At 37.6% G+C, this 12,279-nt stretch overlaps 1 protein-coding gene across 8 annotated transcripts in view; it reads right to left on the bottom strand.

Annotated features, from left to right (window-relative positions):
* cadpsa (Ca2+-dependent activator protein for secretion a) overlaps positions 1–12,279 on the bottom strand; it is a 261,922-nt gene that overhangs the window by 88,495 nt on the left and 161,148 nt on the right. For 5 of the 8 annotated variants that reach the window (XM_084725993.1, XM_084725984.1, XM_084725965.1 and 2 more), the window contains 4 exons: positions 8,665–8,766; positions 7,463–7,526; positions 7,199–7,322; positions 446–514 (listed from right to left, as the gene is read on the bottom strand). In XM_084725993.1, coding sequence (XP_084582119.1) covers positions 446–514; positions 7,199–7,322; positions 7,463–7,526; positions 8,665–8,766 — 359 coding nt within the window. The remainder of the gene's footprint in view (positions 1–445; positions 515–7,198; positions 7,323–7,462; positions 7,527–8,664; positions 8,767–12,279) is intronic. The other 3 variants (XM_084726001.1, XM_084726018.1, XM_084725974.1) reach the window with 1 other exon arrangement.

Here is a 12,279-nt window from a genome sequence, read left to right on the forward strand (position 1 = left end):
ATGTGTGACCTTTCCTTTGACAGCTCATCTAATGTGGGTCCAAAGATGTTTCACTCAGATGATTGAGAACTGAATAAGATGACCTCTTAACTGCAGGATGTGGGTGTCCTGTTTGGATGTACCATGATTTTAAACACTTACGAGGATTTACACACAAGCAAAGTAAAAATGCATTCAAGTCGCAGACAGACGAAGAACGGGTGGTTTGGGCACGACTAAAAACAAGCTCACGGAAAGATTAGAATGTTCTGAGTAGCTCTGAGACAAACTGAGCTCAAACCACAATCAAGAAAGTGCAACAAGAAGACTTTAGGGACGAAAACAACAGATACAAACAGACCAAAGGACATCAGGGATGACAGAGATGTGATGTCACTTGTCGTGGTTAGCGTGCATATCGGTGCAGAGGTGGGGGGGGATGCTGGGGAATGAGGAAGGTACTCACGAATGGTTAAATCCATCACTTGAGACGCCAAGCAGAAGACAGGATGCTCATACATCTCTCTCTTTTTCCCTACAGAGAAAGAGGGAGGATACCGAGGCATGCGAGAAGCCAGGGTCAGAGAGGACGAGCACAGAGATCACTAGGGTTCGACCAGTAGGAAGTGTTTCAGGCCCATACTTGTTGCTATTTAATATCTGACTATTTTATGCTATAATAGCATTTAGTTTATTAAATATTCAATGAATTCAAGTCTAAAATGTTGTATCAAAGGTGCAATATGTATCATTTTGAACATATTCATTGCAGATTAATCAGTTATGTGGTATGATCACAAAATAATTGGACAGTAGGCGCTTTGTTTCTTTAGTTTTACTGAAAAGGATAAGCATAGTGGCTACATGCCTGAAAACTATGATGCTGTAAGTCAGCAAAATTATGTAGTGTCTGGGATGAAAAGATCATGGTCTGGTTTTGATTAAGTGTTAGTTTTGCAAATTAACATACATTACAAAAGTTATTGTATGCAAACATGCATAACTTACAGGGTTGCCAGGTCTGTGTGGCAAAAACAGCCCAGTGTCCAATAAAAGTGGCACTGGTCAGCAGAGAGTGTAGGCTGTGTGTGTTTATGTAGGCGTGCATGTGTTGTGTGCCAGATCCATGTGTGTATGTGTTTGTCTGGAGTCAGTTTAGTAGGATTTTGGAATAAATAAATTATTTCGTTTAAAATACAGATGTGTATTTATAGATATTACGAATGTAATTTGACCAAAATAGGTTCACCGAACCAGCGGACAAAAACAAATCATCCCATGGCAACATTTCAAAAGTAGCCCAATTCCACAGGAAAAACATGGACCTGGCAGCCTTGATAACTTACGTTATATGACTTAAAAAATGTAACTTACATACATACATAACATAACTTATGTTACGATAAGTTAAAAAGAAGTCAACAATGACTTTTGGTTTCAGATAGGACACAAACTCCAGTCTCCTGGATGAAAGTCTTGTGTTTGTTTGTTTGGACCATATATTCTTATTACGAAAAACTTTTCTCATTATACCGATATACTATTATGTTACATTACATATCATTATTTCATGTAATAACATGATAAATTATTGGTGGAACGTGAAATGTTTCATGTTATAATGTGACAACCTATATTGTTATAGCATAGTTATAAGGTTACAACATGAAACATTTCAAGTTTTAAAAAGATAAAAAATATATTATTAGCAATGTGGCAATACTTTACTTAACCATCTATTTTTTCGTTTGCATTTAATATAGCTCATTTTAAATATATCAAAAGGATTAATACATCAAAATAAAACAAAAGCTACATTGTATTTTGATTAAATGTATGCTATGGTTGTTATTCTATATAGCTGTATAGTGAAGCAATTTTCCAGCATTACAGCATATTGACTAAACTAATAAAATAAATTATTAAAAGTTAATAGATAATCTTCTTTGTTTACTACAATAAAACGGATGTACCAAAATGAAAAACCAAAAAGTTTTATAGTAATTAATTAATCAATCACAATGCTACACAATGCACCTTTGAGAACCTTCCTTACAAATATGTCCCCATACTGCAGGCGTGTCCAAACTATTCCACAGAGGGCTGAGTGGCTGCAAGTTTTCGCTCCAACCAACCAACAGCACACCTGACTCGAAAAATCAACTGTCTGAAAACTGACATTGTTGATTAAATAAGTTGAGCCTGGTGTGCTCTGAAAACCTACATCAATTCCTCATATCTCTTATCTAAGCTGGATGATGCTGAATGTCTGTGATTTCCATTGATATGTCACAGTCAGCCCAACAATGTATCATTCTAACCTCAGAGTTGTCAGTGTCCAGTGTCCTGTTTTTAGCTGAGAAAGGTACCAGAGTATAAGATGACTATATCAGTGTGTGTGTGTGTGTGTGTGTGTGTGTGTGTGTGTGTGTGTGTGTGTGTGTGTGTGTGTGTGTGTGTGTGTGTGTCTGTGGGTGATATTATGGGCTGTCTACTTTGGATTAACCATTCGTTCCGCCAGGCAGAAGTAAAATGTGAAAATATGAGTTTTTTCCTGTCGGTTAGGAAGCACACCAGTATGAAGGAGGGGGGTTTTAGGGATAATCAACAATCACAACTGAGATACTAAGGTTGATGTTCCTTAGTGTCTTCAGAGAGGTGATGGTTTCTTTACAGACATCGTCGTAAATTGAACATTTAAAGTAGTTGAGCATTAACTGAACCAAAACATATTAAAAAATGTGCTTGTTTGCTGTTTGGTGCGTCATTCTGATCCAGCTATAGATAAGCCTCCTTTGTGAAAACCGCTTGCCTAGCTCTGGCAACTGACGTGATGTGACGTGTTTGTTTCATGTTTGCATTCATGTATGCAGCGCTAATTTCAGAGGATGCACACAACCATTGCTCCAAATGGACACAAGGCAGCCATGATGCATATGGATGCAAAGGGATGCATATGCAAATTCAAAGTTAAAAGCATATATATCTATTCCAAGATGTAATCAGATTCCAGTTACATTTGGTAAAAATGGGGACTATTTAGTGAGATTACAATTTTATAATACTTCTTAAAATAAAGACCGATATACTACCATGTGCTCTTCACAAGTCTCAAAACACCACCACCACCACTATGACTTGGTTTTACTACAGTTTACTATAAGCTTGAGTATGAAGTGTGAAAGCTACACTCAACAAAGTATATTTTGAAGTGTGTAATAACTTTTTTTAATCTAAACATGGATTTGCACTCAGCAAAGGAAAGAAGACCTGGACAAACAATTAATAAACCTACAACGAACACTAAACATTATATTATTATATTATAAACTATTTCATCATATTTAGTATCGAGGTAATCCAGAAGTAACAGAAAATAATTAAATAACATTACTTTAATATGGTGATACTTGGATTAGGTTACTGACTACATTTTTGAACAGGTAATCAGTAATTGTATCAGAATACATTTTTAAAGTAACCCCCCAGCCCTGTATAACATAACGTAACACAACGCAACATAACTTAACAGAATGTAACAGTCTGTGAACTCACGAAAGTAACGTACTTCTTTTAACCCAAACAGTGATCTTTCTTCTAAACCTACCCAAGTGCTTTTAATTCACTTATTTTGATTGCTAACTTAACTTAAACTGACAGCAGAGGTGCACATACAGCGTCACTGTTTGAAGCGTAGGGCCACTGTAGAAATAGGTGTATTTAGGTTTTGGAAACAGTTAGCCTTCAGGCTAGTTTCACATAGCCAGGCCTACTTATCTTCACAGTGCCTCAAATGGCAAAAGGAGAGGTAATAGCTGCTAGCTTGTTTATTTCAAGTGACCATGCGCTAACTTGCCATTTCTAGCTGGTAGCTCGGAGCTTGTCATTGTTTCCTGTTGAGACAGGGACTTTGCAAACACAAATAGCAGATAGCAGATAGCCTGCTATTGGCTGCCTGAAACAGGTAGCCAATAGCAGGCTTGTACTGACAGCCTACAGTACATCTGGTGAGTCAGACTGCCTTCAAGTTTTTAACAAATAACCAATAAGTTAAGTGACCATAAACAGCATCTCAAAAGGCCAGTCCTGATGAGTTTCCCAGGTTTGAGATCACAAACCAGAGCCAGATGACTTTGTGCTAAGCTAAGCTAATCACATTCAGGATGGATCTGTACTGGACACACTGATTTCAATCTTTTTTTCTTTTCTCTTTCTTTTGTTTTTACTTATTCTAGTTACAACAGCAAATAAGCATATTTCCCAAATGTCAGTGTTCATCTAAAGGTTTAGAGTCACAGATACAGAAGTGAAAATGAAATTTGAAGAATTATCACATAAACCAAAGACAATAACAAAAAGAAAATCTGCTCTAAAGTTGGCACCAGTTAAGAGTTCTGACTCCATTTTTTCTTTGGTTTCAGAGGTCTGCAGAACATCTATGATGCCTACTAAAGAAAACCTGGACCATGCAACAGGAAAAACACTGAACTGCCACAAGGGGCAGTCCCACCATGTCTTGTTTATTGGCCTTCCTGTTTTCAACCAGCAGCTAATGAGAAGCAGCAAAAGCCAATAGACAAGAGGAGAAGAGGAGTGAGCATGGCAACCATCAGAGAGCGAGGAAGAGGAAGGCAGAAAAAGGGGAAAAGAAGGAGCATCACTTCAGCTACCAGGCAGGCCAAAGTGGGGTACAGAGGCAGTAGGACTCGGCTGAAAAAGAAGCTGAGGCATGGTGGACAAAGTCAGCATAAACACTGAATTGAATGCATTTTTACTTACTGTACATTTGCTACTAAAATAGATAGAAGATAAGGCAAAATAAACTCCTGTCACTTAAAACATCTGTCATGCCATGACGTACATTATGAAAGAAGATTAGAGAGGCTTTTACTGCAGCTGTGAAGGAAAGTTTAGAAGTTAGACTTTGTTTTTAAATTCACAATTGAACTTCATGAATAGTAAGTGCAATAAAATATACTCTATTACTGTATAGCTGCGTCATTTTAAAGATCCCCACTGAAGATGATGAGGGCCACATGTGAAAAATGTATTCAATTCACTTTATTTGTATGAAATCTGAGTTCAAAGTCAGAAATGTGAGAATAAATATCACAAACTGACATAATAGGATGTGCACGGCCCAGATCAGGAAAACTCTACAGTGGGTTATTAAACCTGTCCAGAACATCATTAGTACCCTTCTACTGAGTGTCAGTGATATCGGGGAGGCGAGGTGCCTGCAGAGCCAAGAGGACACTGAAAGACAAGAGACTCCGCCACCCCAGCCACAGCCTGTTCACCCTGCTGCCACCAGTATCTGCTGCTATACCACCAACTCTGTCAGACAGAAAATCTGACAGAGCTGATGTCTGACAGAGTTGTCAAAATGTTACATTTCTTCGTTTCACAACATGTGGTAGTGAGCAGCCATTTTATGTTTTAAAGTGTCTCAGAGTTCTCCTAATGTTAATCAAAATACACATTTTCAAACCATAAATCTTATTTAGCTTTGATTTAGAAGGACTACAGAGCCAACATGTTATGGGTGAGACACATCTGATGTATCTGATTAAAATATGTTTTTGTAAAAATGGCGTGGAGGGAAATCAATTTTAAGATAAAGATGATACTAAAGGCCAAAACGCACTGCAGGTTTCAGGCGTCTATTGATAAAGCTTCTATAGCACACTGCAGGCTTCAGAATAATGCAGCAAAGTGACAAACGTTTCATGGAGGAGACAAGATATTTTAGTCAGGTAACTGTTCAGTAACATCAGGATTTATCATCAAAAAAGTTTTATATCAGTCTGCATTTCACACACGCTCCCTCTCCCTCTCTCCTCTCTGCTGTCCCTCTCTAGATCTTCATAGTTATGATTAATCAACGGGGAGTAATTAAGTATTTAAAAGTACACAAATGGGACTTGAAGCAACAACAAAAAAACACACCACCAAAGTGTACAGTAATATTATGTTTAATGATCATAAAAAGTTTTTATATCAAGTCGGCGCATCTGTCCATATTCACACACTCTCTCCCTCCCTCACTCTCTGCTGCAGGTAGTTTTTTTTTTTTTTTAATCTGCTTTCAGGTGGAGCTAAAGCTCGATCAGCACTCGCTCCTCACGTCCGTGCCTTTTTCATTCTATTTAACTCCCCAAACACGAACTGCAGCTGCAGATAAAAAAGCCCTGGTCCTCATGTGACGCTCCAAAATCAAAACAAGTTCGGAGTGAGAGTGTCAAGTCAGTTTGACGCACGTCAAGATGCTTTCAGTGTGTGTTCTGCCATTTAGTACAATTGGTGCATTTCAAAACGCGAACATCAGATGCCTTCATGTGCTGTTTTTTGGTAGGACATGATTTGTCCCAAGCAATCAAGAGGTAACTGCACTGAAATCCCAATATACAACCTGTTGTGAATGATAAATAAAATCACCTTGTATTCTTGGTAAAGTTTAATCTCAGAATTCTAAGAATAAAGTTTATACTTTACACTCAGAATTTTGCCTTTATTCTCAGAATTTTGAGAATAAATAAGTATTCTTAGTTTCATCTCAGAATTCTGACTCTAATTCTGATTTTTACTCAGAATTAAAATAAATGTTTCACATGTGGCCCCATGTGGCAACTAGTTTTATGTACACTAATTTTAATTTACAGAGGTCAGTCCCAAAGCAGATAATCAGAGACCATGGTAAATAGCTTAGTTCATTTTTTCTAAAATATCATACACAATAATGCTGTAAACATCATAATCTGATTGCATGTGTGTAACATTAAAGTTCCACCTGAACACGACTCATTTCAACTGTTCATTCAACTGTTGGAAGACAAGGATGTCTACACAGTTTGCTTAAAAAATGACTTTCCTAAATTCATCAGTGTCATTTAATAATATCCTTGCTTGTTGTTAAGTTTGGAGAACATGTTTACTACTTTTGACTGACTACCCCACAACGTTCTACGAGCGTTCCAGTAACAACCGCATATTAGAACCACATTGTGCAAGCTGTGCCCTGCTGAGTTCAGAAATCCACTCACCACTGCATTTAGAAACATCTGAATGCTTGTGTGACAGGAAACTCTCACAGTCTCTCTAACTGACTCAGCAGGTTCAGAGTTGTTACATTAACAGCTGTATCAAGACACAAGACTCACGCTGTGTTCTCACTGCACAAGTACTAACACAAAGGAGTAGTGCTGAAGCAGTGACTTACCTTCCAGTTTGGCGTACTCTGACAGGCGCTGGTAGTTGACCAGAGCCGCCTGCTCCAGACACTTACGGATCACAGTCTTCACTTCCTCTTGTGGAACTGGAGTTACAATATCCTTCATCAGAACCTAAAGAGGAAAGATGGCAACAGTGTTTTACCTTATCATCAAGACAAATGATGAGGAATGTGAAAGACAGTTGGCAAAAGGTGACAGAAAACTGGCTTTTTCACACAACAACATACATGTGTCCAGCAGTAATGACTTACCCTTTCAAGCAAGGACAGAGTTGCTTTCAGTGCTCCCTCTGGTCGTCCAAATGGAAAGCAGTACCTGCAGCAACAGACTGAATTTTCATTTGGACCCTTGGCAGTGAGTTCAGCTCAGGAACTTTCCCATTTCTTCTGGGATTCTACTGTATTTGACCCTTCTCTCCCTATGACCATCCATTTACATATTTTGCTGTAAATCTACCATATTTTTAACCTTCCTAGAAAAAAATAGGAAGCATTGCCTGCTGGGCCTGCTGATGTGTTCATTCTGCTGTGGTGAGACAGGTGGCAGTATGGAGAACATTAGTTGTAACATCTAGTGATAAGAAGTCATTCAATCAGAATCTGCCTTTTCAAGTAGAGGAAGTAGAAGAATAAGCAAAAGATGAACAAGATAAAGAACACCAAGAATGAGAAGAAAAGGAGAAAAAGAAAATGCAGAAGACCAAGAGGAAAAAAATGAACAGGCAGAATCACAAGAAGAAGAAGAAGAAGAAGAAGAAGAAGAAGAAGAAGAAGAAGAAGAAGCAGACCCAGAGAGAGACCCAAGAAGATTTAGAGGAGAAAGAAAAAGAAGATTTAGAAGAAGAAAACAAAGAATACACAGGACCAGAAAAACAAGTAAAAGAAGAAACAGAAGAATAAGAACAAGAACAGAATGAAAAACAAGAACAAAAACAAGAAAAGACCAAGAAGACCAAGAGGACCAAGAAAAAGAGCAGTCAGAATCAGAAGAACACAGAGAAAGACAAGAACAAGTAAAGAAGCATGAGGATGCAAGAATGGAGGAATGTGAGAGAGATGGAGTACCTGCCAAAACTAAAAGCTAAAAGTTCCTACAAGTATCTCACACAGTGGGAAGAGGTTTACCTGTTCTTACTGAAGAGCAACATCAGTCATCATGTTTTTTGTACAACAGATTTTAGTGTATCACATGTGAGCCAACATGACAAATTGGCCAAACATAAGTTTCCCCAAGTCCCTTACTGTACGCAGGAACTAGTTGACCTAATTCATGTTTAACTGATATTTTAAAGCAAGTGTCTGCCGAGTGCTGATGTTAGGATTCATCATTTGTATCCTTGTCTGTAAGGGTGCAAATGTGTGAGGGGTATGTGGACAGTGAAAGTGGGGTGGTGGGACAGGCTGGGGTGGGGTGCTGAATCCTAGTGCTGACAGGTATGATTCATGGTTCCTACCTGAAGTGTGTAATCTGGTTTTCCAGAAGCACCCGTAGCCTCTCCTTGATCTCCTCAAAGCGCTCCTTCTCTTCCACAGTCACTGTGCCAATACCATCAGGCCTGAAAGACACCAGCATGGACAAGTAAGTTTATTCTCTATATTACCCTCTTAAGAGGCTGCAACTAACCCCCTCTAAAATGACCTCAAGGAGGAACTTGTTGCCTCTGCATTTTCTGCTTGCATCTAACCTAAACTTAACCAAACCCTAACCCTTACCAGACCCTCCAGGAAGCTGTGATGTTGCAATCGCAACCAACCAATCCCCATGAATTCTGCATGACCTTGTGATTTTGTCGAATCACTAAAACATTTCAGCAAATTTGATTAATCCCCACACATCCCCCAGGTGTGCTTCATTTACAAATAAAGCTTTTTTTTTTTTTTTTGTTTGTAATCCTGAGCCTTTTTTGGTGAGGTTTACTGAGAACACTTACAATAAAGAATAGTTTTATTCTCACAGGAACATGATATGTTTGATATTTAATGAAATATACCAAATAAATAAATAAATCAGAACTCATTTTTGCAATTTTCACTTGCTTCGACAGTTTCATTGCAAAAAAAACTCAGAAATCAGACATTTTCGGCCGCAACAATCCTGACCATAAAACCATTGGCTTATGTCCCCAGTGAACTGGTCTTTAGTCTGACATGTGACCCCGGATGTAGAAGTCAGAAACACACAAACACACACACACTGTTTATTCTCTGTCAGAGATATCATTAGTACTTTGAAACTAATTTGTTTAAATGACAAGCTATAGTTATAGTTAACATTACACTGAAACGTGCAATTCTAACATCCTAAACCACGAATTCTGAGGTTCTTGTATCATGTTCTTCTTATCATTTCAACACACACAGAGCAATTACAGCTTTACAAGCAGGTGTGTGTGTATGTGTGTGTGTATGTGTGTGTGTATATATGTGATGTGTTTATCGTTTGTGACATGCTTGGGTCTGGGTGGAGTGTGAGCAGAGTGCATGTGACAGAAGAGGCGCTGGACTGGTGGCCATGACAGCATGATGAGAAGCAGGAGACATGACACTCTCTCTCTCACTCTCTCTTTCTACTCCCCCCCCCCAACTTGACATGTCATTTCAGCAGACAGTAAGAAACTGTCTGTGTGTGTGTGTGTGTGTGTGTGTGTGGTTGGGGGGTTACTGCTCGGTGAGTGCTGTGTTTGTTACATGTTTGAGTGGTACTGATTTGCTTAGCCTGAGCGATCACCTCACACAGACTGCACTCGGTCTTCATGGACAGTTGAACAGAGGCTCAGAGTATCACAGACACCTGTAGACCTGCTGCTGACAATCATGAGTCATCAGGCGAGGGTTACTGATTGTCATATTTTTTCTAAAGAAGATACAGTGCTAACAGGATGGTACTAATGTTACAACCGGAGTTAACAAAAGAGTGACAAGAGGTGCCAGTTAAAAATTTTGTATATTAAGTAACTCTTTCTCTGGTGCCTTAATGCTTTATAATTTGCATGTAGCACTGTATAATCATAGTTATAAGCACTCATTGATATTCATTATGCTTTATAACAAGTGTCAGCAACCTTTATTATCAAAAGAGTCATATTTGGCAGAAAAGGAAAAGAAATTACTGGAGCTGCAAATATTGAATTCTTTATTTTCCTTTGTTTGAATTTGGCATCCATAGTTAGTCTAGAAAGACTCAAGACCAGCAACTGGCAGAATTTAGAGGAAAAGGCACTGAGGCGTAGGTATAAGTTATGACACATATTTTAGTTGACATAATATTAAAAGTAATGTTTTTATTCAGTGTACAGGTGACTAATTTTTAAATTATTTTTACATTTTTTACATTTAATTGGAATATTCCCTTTGGAAAATGACTTTAGGCCTACCACAATGATAAATGAAATGATAAAAACAAGTTCATTTTCATTAAATGTTTGGTTAAAGCTGCAGGGAGCTGCTGTAGCCACAGGCTGCAGACCCCTGCTTTATAACAATAATCACAAGATATATATTTTTTAGTTTGTGATGCACTGGATACACACTCAGAAACTTTTCTGTCACTTTGAATTGGTCTTTGATATCTCTGATGAAGATGGTGAGTTGAGCATTGTTGGTTTTGTCTGTGCTTTCATCAAGTGCAGAATATATTTATTTTTTCATTTCAAATGGGTATGAAGGGTCGCTTTAAATTGGTATGAAACAACTATAAAAATAATTAAATAAAACAGAATCATTTTGCAGGCCAAATTTTATTATATTTTGGACATCTTGATGCTGGCAGAGGGAGTAGGGGCCGTAAATGGGCGCCAGTTTGAGACTCCTGCTCTAAGTGGTCATTGGGAGTAAAGTAAAGTAATGAAATTCCCAATGAAGTAATGTTACTTTCATTAATGCACCCCTGCTATTAAGATAAGATGAGATGAGACAGAACTTTATTAATCCTAGGGAAAAAAGGAAATTCTTGTGCTGGAATGCTCCAAATTCATCATATATAAGCAAAATAGAATATATATATAATACATACATACATACATACATACATACATACATAAGTGTATAGGAGTTAATGCAAAGGAATCGTATTATAGAATAATAGCAGTATAATTTAAGTAAGATAGAAGTACAAAGCAGAAGTACAAAAGTAAGGAAAAACAGAGAAAGCAGTATTGGCAAGTACATTGAAAAGTAATATTGGCAGTGACATTGAGAGGTAATAATAAGTTATAATAAGTTATAGTGCACCAGCTAATGAATGGAAAAATATTATGAAATTAAACATAATTATGCATGATAATAATGAAAAGTAATATTGCACATAGTATTTTAAAAAATCTATAAATGTAGTAGAAAAATAATATTGCACATGACAATGAACATAATACAGCCCGTTATGTTGAAATGTAGTATTGCACAATATTAAAAAACTATATTAAATGTAAGATTACATATATTATTATATATTCATCTTTTTGTTTCACATAAACATTCTTTAAGCAGTAGACCTTGTGAGTCATTATAAATGCTTCAAAATATGTTCTAATTATTGTTATAAATCATTATGAAAATTTAGGGATTCTTTAAACTAATTGTACAGTGATTACAGATTATAACCCATGTTTATAATGCATTATAGACATATTTGGGCATCATAGAAAATGTTAATAAAAACAGCCTGAAGCCTCGTCTTTTCTGTTTTGTTTTGTGGCTGGTGATCATGTGCATTAGGAACACAGATTAAAAACCTGACAGAAACACTGGAGAGGACTTGTCATAAGAAACATTCACAGTAAAAAGCCGTCTCACCTTTCAACATTGTGACAGAAAATGAAAGAGGAAAATTTCACACTAATTAAGTCCTGCAGGGCTCTCTCTTTTTTTTTTCCTTCCAGCCGCGCGTTGTTTCTTGGCAGCTTCCTCATGTTTGCTTGACCTCATGACCTCACAGCTCCGATGACGACAACAAGCAAATGAGCCATCAGTGACAGACAGACGGCGAGCCAGCAACACTTTCACATCTTTCACATGCAGCCTCGGACAACCTCATCAAGTCCTTGAGGTAAATTACCACGTGACGTGTTGGC

This window comes from Lutjanus erythropterus, chromosome 2, assembly GCF_056507025.1.
Source record: "Lutjanus erythropterus isolate fLutEry1 chromosome 2, fLutEry1.hap2, whole genome shotgun sequence".
Lineage (NCBI taxonomy): Eukaryota > Metazoa > Chordata > Actinopteri > Lutjaniformes > Lutjanidae > Lutjanus > Lutjanus erythropterus.